The 13,459-nt window shown below is 42.7% G+C and overlaps 1 protein-coding gene across 3 annotated transcripts in view; it reads right to left on the reverse strand.

Moving 5' to 3' along the window:
• SEC24D (SEC24 homolog D, COPII coat complex component) overlaps positions 1–13,459 on the reverse strand; it is a 119,052-nt gene that overhangs the window by 7,169 nt on the left and 98,424 nt on the right. For all 3 annotated transcript variants that reach the window (XM_074228313.1, XM_074228312.1, XM_074228311.1), the window contains 5 exons: positions 12,820–12,965; positions 10,708–10,846; positions 5,422–5,540; positions 3,943–4,122; positions 2,539–2,730 (listed from right to left, as the gene is read on the reverse strand). In XM_074228313.1, coding sequence (XP_074084414.1) covers positions 2,539–2,730; positions 3,943–4,122; positions 5,422–5,540; positions 10,708–10,846; positions 12,820–12,965 — 776 coding nt within the window. The remainder of the gene's footprint in view (positions 1–2,538; positions 2,731–3,942; positions 4,123–5,421; positions 5,541–10,707; positions 10,847–12,819; positions 12,966–13,459) is intronic.

Below are 13,459 nucleotides of genomic sequence, written 5' to 3' on the forward strand. Positions count from 1 at the left end.
CTAGCTCCTATTAAGAATCCTGGTCTGACTGGGTGGGACTGGATGGAGACCCTGAAGTCAGAGACTCTGGCATTCTGTTTCAAAGTAGTAACAGTCCATCCCGAGGATGGGAGCCATTTGTTGAATAAATCAACGCATGATGAACAAAGGTGTCAACCCCAGCTTATTTACCAACTTTCTGGACAATCAATATACTTTAGATTTCACTCATGAAATAAGCCTATGAAAAATAAGCCTATTTTTACTTTACTTACTTCAGGACTCAGTTCAAGTACCACTTGCTACAGGAGGCCTAGTCTGATGCCCCCCAAAACTGACTTTACATTATTTTGTATTTATCCACATGTAATTTCCTCAATAAAATAAACATTATTAAGTATAGGGACTAATTTGCTTTAGTTTTTTTTTGGCTTTGTTCCCAGTGCCTGCTCTCTAAGAGGCAATGAATAAATGCCTGTAGAGTATTGAAGGAATTATACTACTACTTCCTTAAATTGAGGAAAAAGTATTTCATAGATTCATTCACTTCTGCATTCTAGAATTTTTGTCTCAGTCTCCTTAGTGGGAGATGATTTCCTGTCCAACCATCTTTCCTTTTCTTATGTTTAAGGTTTTCTATATTTTAACATCTGTTCACAGATGGAAAAGTCTAGTCAGATTCTCATTTTAAAGATGAGGAAACAGAAGAAATTAAGGGACCTGCCCAATGTCACAATAATGGCAAATGAACTGAGATTTGAACCTGGATCTTTTGATTCCAGATCTCTTTTTTTTCTACTCTTCATTGGCAAGCTATTTACCTTGAATTATAATTTAAAAAGATTCTTCTGGTGATATGGTGAGTCATGGAACACCACAACTTCCACAAAATAAAAATGGTAGGTGATTCAAAAATAATGGACAGTTGCATTTTGGGCCCCAGTGGGTTGTAACATATTTTTCATCATGCTACACAATATTGGTAGAAAGAATATCATCCAGGAAATACATTATTAGAAGAAGAAGGTGATTTGCAGAATGAAAAGAAAGGCTGATGAATGGATAGGCCAAATGTCTTGCTGGCACCACAGAAAGTTTAGGAGCCCCAGAGGAAGGCCTTCAGAATATTGGATTCTTTAAATATGCATTTATGGGAGGACCTGGAGCAGAATCTCCAGGATAAGATGGTGCAGCTTGATGTCACTCTGCATGACTAGAGAGTGTCCTGGCACTGTTGACCCACTGAACACTGGGTCCTGAGCAGGGTTGATGGAGTAAATATGCAGACAGTTGAATTTTGATGCTGCTGTCACCTCTGGGACTGCATGAGCCACATATTATAAAGGCAAACCACCACCTAATCATGCCCCACATCTGGAAGTCATTCCCATGTAAACGATGAATCAGCCTCAAATCTCTCCCTGTGCTATGGATGCACTCCTCCTCTGGGGACTGTGCTTGGCAACAAACAGGCCAAGGTCACATCCATCCCAGTAACTGTTCTTCACCTTGTGGTGATGGGTCAGGTGGTCGCCATTTTCTCAAAGGAAATTTTTCTCTTTACAATTTTTTTCTAGACCCAGGTCTCTTTGCTCTACAATAACTTTGCTTCTCCAGTGTAAGAGGACAACCGTTTTACACATCATTTGGGATCTCTAAATGTGATACCCTAAAATTTACTGTTTCATAGTCGTCATGTAAGATTATTGGATTCTTTCTGAAATGACAACAGGAATAGACTCCTTGATAGTCTGCTATAGAAAGATCTAAATGAGGGAGCTGAGCAGCTTTCATTCCAGCTTTCCTTATTCCTTCAAGGAGCAATGACTCCTCTGCCAAGACAGTTCCTAATCCCCTCATGCTTTCTGTGAGTGGCCATGGCTGGAAAATCCATCATCCAAAGTTGGTGGCCAACCTGCTGGTGAAACCTCCCTATCTATAATCAAACTTCTCTGGTGTATATACTGGGGTTCATTCTTGAAGTCCTTCCACCTGCTAGAACTTCCCCTCTGTTGGGAGAGGTTTGGAGAGGTTGGTGTGAAGGCTTAGCATCAGTTAGAGTAAGGCATCCAAGGAGGATACTCACCAAAGAATCAGTGGTGGAATGGATGGGCTGGTATGAGATCCATGATTTCATGGGGACTTCTATACTAATGTAGGTGGGCAAACTCCTTTGCATCTTGGAGTTTTCAAGAGCTGCCTGGGGCCCTGAGAAGGGCCATACAGCTAATGTGGCCCAGGTTCAGGACTTGAACCCAGACCTACTGACTCTGAGGCCAGTTCTTTATCATTCCACTTCTGCCCCCACCCCACTTCAACAAGGTCAGACTTGGCAAAGGAGTGGAAGTTAATTCCCCCACACTTACTCCCTCAGTCTTAGCCTAAATATTATAATCTATTACTTATGCAGAACTATGGGTAGTGTTGGGGTTTTTTCCCTTTCTGTAATCCATGGATGGATGTGAAATTGAAGATCTGAAATGGTCTTATTTTTGAATTCAGCCACAACCCTCTCTTCAGTTCTCCACATCATACCCCAAAAGGAAAAATGAAACTTACTACATCCGTGTTGATGTGCGCAAAGGAGGGAACATTAAATATTCCTTGAATCAGCTCTGGTGGTGCGCTTCCACCCAACCACAGGAACATCCTGAGCCCATTGGCCAGTAAGAAGACTCCTCCTTCGGAGAGCCGCTCTTCAGAGCAGCGAATAGCAGCCGGGAGACTTTCACTGTTGACATCCATTGTGTGCTGGGAAACAATAGCAGAACCAGAGTCATACTTCCCAAATAGAACTCTCAACCCCATTGAACTCTTAAAGTTATTGAGGCCCTTTTGCAAGAACTTTTGTTTATGTAGGTCACATCAATCTACACTGACTGTATTGAAATATCTTAGTATCATTGAGAAAATTGTTTTTACCCTGGGAAGCCCTTGAAAGGATCTCAGGGAGCTAACCCTGGACCACTCTTGGAGAACCAATGATCTAAAGGTTCTTTATGCCTTGGTGAAATCATGAGCTCCCTCATTCCTGGAAATATTCAAGTAAAGGCTTGGTGACTTTTGTTTAAAAACCATGATCCAACTTTCCAAATTCAAAATTCCCGGATTAACAATGAACCCATCCTTCAGTCATTCTTTGCTGAACTCACCCAGGCCATATCCTCCAAGAACTGAATGTTCCTTAAGTGCCTCACACTGGTTTTGTTTACTCTATTTATCCTAATGTCAAGTGCTATCTATACTGCTAAGGTTCCTCTTTTAAAGTGTGGTGTTCTTTCCTTGAGCTATGAATGGCCCTTCAGGCTTCTTGTCTTGCAGAAGCAATACCCATTGCACACGTGTGTGTGTGTGTGTGTGTGTGTGTGTGTGTGTGTGTGTGTGTATGTGTGTATAAGAGAGAGAGAGATCACTGACACAAGACTTATCACCAGTGTTAGAAGGAGAAATTCACCTGAAGGAATTTTAAGCTTAATGGAAAGTTTCCTTCAGAACATTATCCATTAGAATCCTCCATCCTACATTAGAAGTCTCCTCCCCCACCCCATTCATTAGCTCAGTCTCACTTGATATTTACTTTTCTGTGTACATGGGGTACCTCCACCTTCTCTATCACCCCAGAAAATATGAACTCTTGAAGCACAAGGCTTATTGGGGCTTTGCCTCTGTATTCCTAAGAGGGGCTAACATGAAGTAGATGCTTAACATATGTTTAAGTTAACCAGAGAACTTAATTGGTGGAAGAAATTTTGTGAATCATATGGAATTATTCAGGAAAATTACCACCCCCCCAATCTCCCATCAATCTCTCTCCAACCTCTTCCCCAACTTTTGTGACTATATCTTGATGTTCCTGGAAGGCATTCATGACCCCAAGTTCCTTATTTTGATGCCTATGATTCAGAAATGGTCTATGGAAAGAGCAGACAATATCATCCACTTCTGCTGATGCTTCATACTTACTATTGGTATAAGCTGCGGGTAGAAAAAGAGCTGAGTGTCTGCAACGTCCATCGACAAGACCAGCTGCCTCTGATATGCTCTTTCATCCATTGAGATTTCGGGTTTGCTCAGGAGTACACAATTTTTTAGCAGACTGTTCATGTACACTGGGAATACCTTCATGGCATCAGGCAGAATGAGCTGAAAGGAGAAAGGGATTGTTTGATGATCTTTTCTAACTAACTTTTCTAACTTTGAAAGGGACTGCTAAGTGGTAGTGTATGGAGCATTGGATCTGGAGTCAGGAAGACATTTTCCTGAGTTCAAATCCAGGTTGGACACTTTTATAAGCTGTATGACCCTGGGCAAATCACTTCACTTTATTTGCCTCAGTTTCCTTATCTTTAAAATGAACTGGAGAAGGAAAAGACATCCCATTCCAGTGTCTCTGCCAAGAAAATCCCAAATGGGGTCATAAAGAGTTGGACATGAATGAAATGGGTGAATGACAACAACAAAATGGACATCTATGTTTTGGTTGAAATCAGCACTACTAATTGAGTAGGGGATGGTGGACATACTCTCTCCTTCTCCCTACCCCTCTGTCTTTAGGGAGAGAGCCAGACTCCTGGTTCCATATGGATTAGGGAAGTATAACCCATTGTCCCAAATGTGAGCTTTTATTTCTACAGCTTTTAATGTGAGATGGAAATTTTGGCCAACAGAAACCCAAACAGTAGTATTTTGAAGAGAGGATAGAAGGGAGGAAATATTTATTAAACCCCATGCTGAGAGTTTTAAAATTTTAACTCATTTAATCCTCATGACAACTTTGGGAAAGGCCTGCTATTATTATCATCTCTATTTCATAGCTGAGGAATCTGGGATAGGCAGAAGTTATGACTTGCACAAGGTTACCCAACTGGTGGGTGTTAGAAACTGAGTTTGAACTCAGATCTTCCTGACTCCAAGCTCAACTGTATTTGCTGTTTAAGGGGGCATAGATTCCCTTTTCTGGAGCTGTGGATTCAGATGTGGAAGCTAGGGAATAGAGATGTTAGAACAAAGTATGGAGGGGGCTATTAGGATTTACATGCCTGGCAAAGAATCGATGGTTGGGATCCTGCCAAAAAAGAAAAAAGGAGTGAATGATCAAGATCAGTGGTGCATTTGGGGTTTGAGGAGGTATGGGGAGAGTGAGGAGAGAGATCTGCTTAGAAGCCTGGTGGATGGAGCAAGTCGACTGGATAGCTCAGTCAATGGGATGCTAGCTTTGTCTTGCTCACTGCCTCCACCTGGTGGTTATATAGTTCATGAAACTTAGGCACATCAGGTCCATCAATATGAAGCTATGTCTGGAACACTGAAACCTCCCCTCTCCATCCTTAGGGAATGGCTTGTGCTTCTGTTTCAGACTGTGCAAGGTTAAGTGCCCTCTAGGTGATTGGATAAATGGAATGTTTGCCTCCTCTGAATCAGAGTGGGCCGAGTCCTCCTCACCTGGCTAATGGCAGATGGGCTGGCGCAGTTCTTGCGGTAACATGCCAACATGTGAGCAGTTTGATGCACCAGGATATCTCGGACCATCTTCAAGGGCTGTGTGAGAACTGCCATGAAAGCTATAAGTAGAATAAGGCAAAGGACACAAGACTTAAGAGATGTGCTCCATTAGCAGAGAAAATACTCCAAAGCTTTTAGATTTATCTATCCCAGCTTCAGGTAAGATGACCACTATTCTATTATCTCTGAACCAAAGAGAATGAGTTGGTGTCTTCCCTCTCTGCTTTTCCTTAGGGAAAGTGATAAGGGAGTCCCAAACCTGGGGAACTAGCTACTTGGGCTGTTCCAAATTGTTTACATCGATTAAAAAAATACAGTGCTTTGAAATGACAATTTTCGAAGATGGTGACCAAAATGATGACACAGGCTGTCTAAGCTACAGCTGTCCTCCCAGGCTTCTGGGGATATTGAAATGAACTTAATCTTTGGGAGGCAGTATTTGGGAAACCCTGGCTTTCATAGCTCTCTCAAACTGTAAAGAGAGCCTGATGACTTGCACCTACTTTCTTTTTTTTTATATATATATTTTTTGCAAGGCAATGGGGTTAAGTGGCTTGCCCAAGGCCACACAGCTACGTAATTATTAAGTGTTTGAGCTGGATTTGAATTCAGGTACTACTGACTTCAGGGCTGGTGCTCTATCTACTGTGCCACCTAGCCACCCCATGCACCTACTATCATATCCAAAGTGGCTCACCAGGTGATCAAAATGGGGTCACAGAATCTCATGAAGGCCTTCTAGAATAACATAGGAGGCATCTATAGATGTGGAAATGATGAAACTACCAACCCTGTCAGTACTGAAGCTAGGGTAATTATAGTTTATAAATTAAATCAAGGCAGTGACCTCATTGGAAAGATCACTGACTCTGGATTGAGAGGATTTGAGTTAAAATCCTGCCTGTGTGACCTTGGGCAAGTTGCTTAACTTTGCCAAGTTTCATTTTTCTTCATCTGTTCTGGCCTCTGGGGTACAGAGCTAAAAAAGCTCTAAATCTAAGATCTCTAGATTTTGATGCAAAGTTTGCAAAATGTTTTATGTGCCGACCTAATGTGGACATAGTCTTCCTTAAGAAGATCACAGGGCTATACTTCCATTGTCCTCTACTCTGGTCATTCCATATTTAGGGAATTCTGTTGTGTACCATACCACCTAGGGACAGGTAGTGGGGCAGTGGAGAAAGTGCTGGCCTAGAGTCAGGAATTCAAGTCTGGCCTCCAACACTTACTAGCTGTGGACAAGTAACTTCACCTATCTGCCTCAGTTTCCTTTTCGATAAAATGAGCTGAAGAAGGAAATGGAGAACCACTCCAATATTTTTGCCAAGAAAACCTCAAATCGACTATGACTGAAAAACAACTGAACAACAACAGCTGGGTACCATATTTTTTTTAAATTTATTTTTTATTCTCATTTTGTACAAATGTTTTTCTTTATATTAATAAAATATACTTGTTTACAAGTAAACAAAATACCCCTCCCCCCATGAATATAGATAGACTTGTTGGGCAAAAAAGTAAAGGGGGGAGAAAAAAAATTAAAATAAAAAAATAATAGTAATAATTGTAGGTATGGCCAGGTGGTGCAATGGACGAAGCACCAGCCCTGGAGCCACGAGCACCCGAGTCCATATCCAGCCTCGTAAACTCAATAATCACCCAGCCATGTGACATGCAAGCCACCCGATCCCCACTGCCCTGCAAAAACCAAAAAGAAGAAAAAAAAGACCCAAAATAAAATAAAATAGTAATAATAGTAGGGGTGGCTGGGTGGCAGACAGAGCATTGGCCCTTGAGCCAGGAGCACCTGGGTCCAAATCCGGCCCCAGACACCCAATGATCACCCTGCTATGTGGCCCCAGGCAGGCCACCCAGCCCCACTTGCCCTGCACCCTCCCCCAAATAATAATAACAAAAAATGTTTCAGTCTTTGTTCCAACACCATCAACTCTGTCGTGAGTGGATCACATTCTTTATGATAAGTCCATCACAAAAGTTGCTTCCATATTTTTCCAACATTGCCATTGCTGACCGCAACTCCCTCCTTTCTTATTTCTCCACTACCATGTACTATATTTTCTCTCTCCTTTCACTCTGACTCTGCTGTAGGGTTGCTGAGTGGTGCAGCAGACAGATCCCTGGTCCTGGGGTCAAGAAGCCCTGAGCCCCCATACCACCCCTTTGGCCCAGAATCCACCTGGCCCTATGGTCCTGGGCAGGCCATCCAATCCCAGCCCCTTGCAAGAAGTAAAAAAAGAAAATGTGTTATATCTGACCACTGTCCTCCCATGGTCCATCCTCTCCTCCTTTATTCACATCCCCACCCCTTCCCCCTGCTCCCCCCTCCTTCTTACTCCAGTTGTCTATACCCCATTGAGTATATTTGCTGTTTCCTCTCCTAGCCATCTCTGATGAGAGCAAAGGTTCCCTCATTCCCCCTTGCCTCCCCCCTTCCATATCATTGCAATAGCTCATTGTAAAATAAAAAAAAATCTTATTATGTGAAATAGCTTGGACTATTCCCCCTCTCCTTTTTCTTTCTCCCATTCCATTTCCCTTTTTTTCTTATTGACTCCATTTTTACACCATATTTTATCTTGGAATTCAGCTTTCTCCTGTGCTTCAACTATAAAAGCTCCCTCTACCTGCTCTATTAACTGAGATGGTTCATATGAATATTATCAGTATCATTTTTCTATACATGCAGTTCATCCTCATTAAGTCCCTCATATTTCCCCCCTCTCCTCCAATCTCCATGCTTCACCTGAGTCCTGTATCTGAAGATCAAACCTTCTGTTCAGCTCTGGCCATTCCAAAAGGAACCTTTGAAATTCCCCTGGTTCATTGAAAGTCCATCTTTTTCCCTGGAAGAGGACATTCAGCCTTGCTGGGTAGTTCATTCTTGGCTGCATTATAAGCTCTTTTCCCTTCCGGTATATTGTATTCCAAGCCCTATGAGCTTCCAATGTAGCTTCTGCTAAGTCCTGTGTGATCCTGACTGTAGCTCCACGGTATTTGAATTGTGTCCTTCTGGCTGCTTGTAATATTTTCTCTTTGACTTGGGAGTTCTGGAACTTGGCTATAATATTCCTGGGGGTTGGTTTTTTGGGATCTCTTTCTTGGGGGGATTGGTGGATTCTCTCCATTTCTATTTTGCCCTCTGCTTCTAGAATATCAGGGCAATTTTCCTGTAGTAATTCTTTGAAAATGATGTCAAGGCTCTTTTCCTGATCATGACTTTCAGGTATTCCAACAATTTTCAAATTATCTTTCCTAAGTCTGTTTTCCATATCAGTTGTTTTTTCAATGAGATATTTCACATTTTCTTCTAATTTTTCATTTTTTTGGTTTTGAAGTATTGATTCCTGATTTCTGGTAAATTCATCAATCTCCCTGAATTCTATTCTTTGTCTGAAGGATTTATTCTCCTCAGAGAGTTTTCTTATCTCTTTTTCCATCTGGCCAATTTTGCTTTTTAAAGCATTCTTCTCCTCAATAACTTTTTGAACTGTTTTATCCATTTGACCTAAGCTGGTTTTTAGCATGCTATTTTCTTCAGCATTTTTTTTGGATTTCCTTGACAAAGCTGCTGACTTCATTTTCATGTTTTTCCTGCATCTCTCTCCTTTCTTTTCCTGGTTTTTCTTCTAACTCCCTTATTTGATTTTCAAAGTCTTTTTTGAGCTCTATCATAGCCTGAGCCCAATTTCTGTTTTTCTTGGAGTCTTTAGATGCAGGAGCTTGTGCTTCCTCATCTTCAGACTGAGTATTTTAATCCTTCTTGGGCTCATTTGCAAAAGATTTCTCAATGGTCTTCCTCTTGTTTCTTTGTTTGTTCATTTTCCCAGCCTAAGCCTGTTTTTTGGGGTGCTTCCTGAGCTTTTGGGACACTCCCACAAGGGTCTCAGTGTGTGAGGCTCTGTCCTCCCTCCTGGTCTGTGAATGGCCATAAGCGCCCCCCTCTGCCATGGGGCTGAGGTGAGGGGGGGGGCTCCTGCTGTTCTATGGGGGGGGCCTAGACTGCAATCAGGTTCTGAATGTGGTCAGAGCCCCAGAGTCCTGTTCCAGGGGCAGAGGACAGAGCTGGCAGTCTCTCTTCACTCCCCTCCCTCAGCTCAATGGGCTCATGCCCTGGGGGCTCCTGCTTACAGGCTCCACCTGCTTCTGTTTCTGGGTCTAGGCTGCCAAAAGACCAGGCTGCTGGCTGTGTGCCCTCAGGGCTGGGCTCCATGTGCTCGTCCCCCACTGTTCCCTCACTTTGTGCCAGTGCTCCCCAGGGTGCAGCTCAGGAGAGTCCCCCGCTGCTGTGAGCTGAGGCTCCCAGTGCCCTGGGGCTGCCTCCGGGAGGCTGAAGTTCTTTGGCTCTGGTAGGCCACCCCTCTGGCGGGCCAATGTCTCTGAGATGGCCAAAGACCAAGGCCTCTTAGACAAGACCCAGTGAATGCGCTTCTTACAAACATTTCAGGAACTGTATTCTAATAGGATTGGTTTCCTTTCTCACCCTATGCATATAACAACAGAATCTGTACTTTAGCAATAGAAACAATGTCCTAAACACAGATTACATTTCCCTACTTTATAGCTGAGGAAACTGAGGCACAGTGGTTAAGTGACTTGTCCAGTCTGAGGTTGAATTTGAACTCAGCTCTTCCTGACTGTTCAGCTCTTTAGCTATTAAGCCTATTATTGAAGCAGGGTCTCTTACAAGTTCAAAGGATCATAGATATTAGAGCAGGAAGAATCCATAGAGGTGACTTGTGTCCAACTACCTTATTTGACAGGTGAAGAAAATGAGGCATTGAGAGGGGTCAGGGATTTGCCCAGGGTCACACAATTGGTAAGTGTCTGGAGTGGGATATGAACCCAGGTCTTCCTAATTTCAAGTCCAGTGGTCTCTATACCCTTTCATTTTTGTCTGTCCTTCCAAAGATTTCTTTTTTTTTCCTATGAAGAAACTTGTGAATGGGCAGTTCAAAAGAGCAGAAGACTGAGGAAAGAAAATCCCCAATCCAGAAATGGACAAAAAGAGGAGCCCCCATGACCCCCAGGCCCATAGGCTGGGTGGCCAGTGTCACGGAAGGCACCAACCCCGCTGTCTCCTCCCTGTCTCTCCTACTTTGATCTTTAGAACATAGTCACCCAAGCACAGTATTCTAGGAAAAAGAGAAAGGTTTCAATCAGTCAAATCCCTCCTGGAGGTTCCCCTTCCTGCAAGATGGGTTTTACCTGATTTGGCAAAGAAGTTGATGAGGGCATCTGTCTCACAGCTCTTGTAGAGGTCTGCCAACTGACTGCTGCAGTTCAACCCGATGTTGTGGAGCCTCAGTCTTCTCTGACCGCTGATAGTGGTGTAGAGCACAGCACACTACAAGCCAAGGAGAAGGCCACAGGCTTAGCTTGCTGGCCTAGAGTCTGTTCATTCATTCGTTCATTCATTCCTTTCTGTTAAGCTTTTCTGGTTTCCATTTCTTAGAATTTCTGACTTCCTCTAAGGCTTGGATTTGGAGTTACCTTCTATATGAAGCCTAAGTCCCTTAGTGTTATCTGCCACCTCAAACATATTCCCTTTCCTTCCCTCTATTCCCTTACTTTGACAAAGGCTCTTGGCCTATTAAAAACTTCATTGTTCACAATTCTTGTTGGTATCAGAGATCCAGATTAAGGAAAAAGACTTGTACCAGCCATACAATCAGTAAGCATTGAATGAAGCACGAATTGGATCTATGTTCTCAAAGCAGGCCCATCTAAAGCGTCTGGGAGCTTTGGGGGAGAAAATACCCTGGAAATGGACTGAAAAGCCAGTCATATGTGAATATGATAAAACGTATTCTCCAGGGGAGGGGGAGGTAAAAAATGAGAGATAGAGGTGATCCCAAAACAAAAGCGTAAAGACAAAGCAACAACAGCCTGCCTTCAGAGGGCTTGGGCAAAGTATTAAGCCAACTTCTTTTAAAAACAGCATGAACTCAAATGGACAATGAATAACATAATTAATAATTAATAATGATAAGTCATGATTAGTGTAATTAATTCAAATAGTTATCATCCATTAATAATTCTACTTGATGGAGTTACAAAAACAACTCAAAAAACCTTCCCTGACCACAAGGGCTTTATATTTTATGAGTTTGTGTAGTTTCTTGTTGCTGCTTTTTGTTTTCCCATTGGAGTCATTTCTGGATATCACCACCCACCTCTTATGCTTCCCCTCCATTCTGCCCTTCCTCTTCCTCATGTTCTGTGTTGTTGAGTCATTTTTCAATTGGTTCTGAATCTTTGTGACCCGCTGTTGGGTTTTCTTGGCAAAGATACTGAAGTGGTTTGTAATTTCCTTCTCCAGCTCATTTTACAAATGAGGAAACTGAGGGAATAGGGTATAACGACTCACCCAAGGCCACCCAGATAGTACATCTTTAAGGCAGGATTTGAACTCAGGAAGATGAATCTTCCTGACTCCAAGTCCAGCTCTCTGTGTGGCCTCTGAGCTCTGGGAAAAGAGAAATTCTCCAGTATATTGATAGTTACTAGAAGGCAATTTTTTTTTCAGTTTTGTATTTGTTTCCTAATCACCTAGTGCAAAGTAGGTGCTCAAGGGGAACTTATTGCATTGAATTCTCTTATAATAAAGAAAAATAATTAAGGCTTAACTCTTTCTCATAGTCCTTCAGGGTATTGGTGATGGGCCAAGGGTAAATCTAATGAACTTGTCCAGAGAGAGAGAAGCATGGCACCACATGAGGATTGAAGGTTTCAAGGAACACAAGATAAACTAGGAAGCTGGTGAGAGATGCAGAAGGTAAACCAGGATGACCAATCTCCCCCCAAATACTCCTCAATGATGAAATTCTACCAAAACCCTAATGGCAGAAACCCCTGGAAGCTTCTGGATACTTTAGGGTCCAAAGGAAATATGGGGGAGGGGAGGAACCTGATTTCTGATTATAAGGAGTAGAAGAGCTGTTCCACAGAAGAGAGATTCCATTTGACCACATTGCTGAAAGTTGACTGAAAGCATGCAGCAGGACCAAGGGGAAGTGTGTTTATAGGGATCCCTGAGAACAGGTCCTTTGATTAGAATGGTATTCATTGCCTCCAGAGAAAGAGATTCCAACTCTTTCTTGAAGAAGTGGAATCTAAGTTCAAATGCTATCCTTCCTTTTCTGTTTCCAATGCTCATGACTGGTACCCCATACTAAAAAGTTCAAGATGTCTTCTCTTCTACCCCACTTCTCATTTTACAGGTAAGAAAACTGAGGCATGGGGAATTGAAGTGATTTGCCCAAACTTCAATAGGCAGTGAGGAGCAAAGGGATGTGAGCCACCAAGCCAGCCTCTCACCTGAATGAGGGCACCAGTATCTTCATTCAGTTTGTCATCATGCTTGAACTCTACCGTCACGGCTTTGTCACAATCCATGGCTGCCATCTCTACATCTGTGGTGTTGTTCATGTAAATAGCACCAAAGAACTGAGTGGCTCTGAAACCTGAAATCAGAAAACAGGAATCCTTGACTTGTCCTTTTGCCATGTGATCCATTTATGAGCCTCTAGCACTTTGGCTGGAATCTTAATGGAAGGCTGATAGACCTATTGCAGTCCATTTCTCTCTATAGATCTAAGCTCCTCAAGGGAAGGGACTGTTTCATCTTAGCCTTTGGGTCTTTGGCAGAGGACCTGAGACCCAGTAGGTACCTAATTAATGCTTGAACAAAAAAGCACAGACAAAAAAAACATGGATGAGCAGCAAGCTACACCAGTGGAGGAATGGACACACCAGGGAGGATTCAGTGAAATATGGAATTATCTACTTGGTGGTCCCTCTATATCCTCCCATTCTTCTAAGATATGAGCATACACAAAGAACATTCTGATAAGGTGAAGGTCACTAGTGACATCAGCCATGGTCACGACAGCCAACTGTCTATACCTTCCTTTCTCAAGTGACTACATTGCCAGTGTATCTTGACTCTATTTCCAGG

This window comes from Macrotis lagotis, chromosome 3, assembly GCF_037893015.1.
Source record: "Macrotis lagotis isolate mMagLag1 chromosome 3, bilby.v1.9.chrom.fasta, whole genome shotgun sequence".
NCBI lineage: Eukaryota > Metazoa > Chordata > Mammalia > Peramelemorphia > Peramelidae > Macrotis > Macrotis lagotis.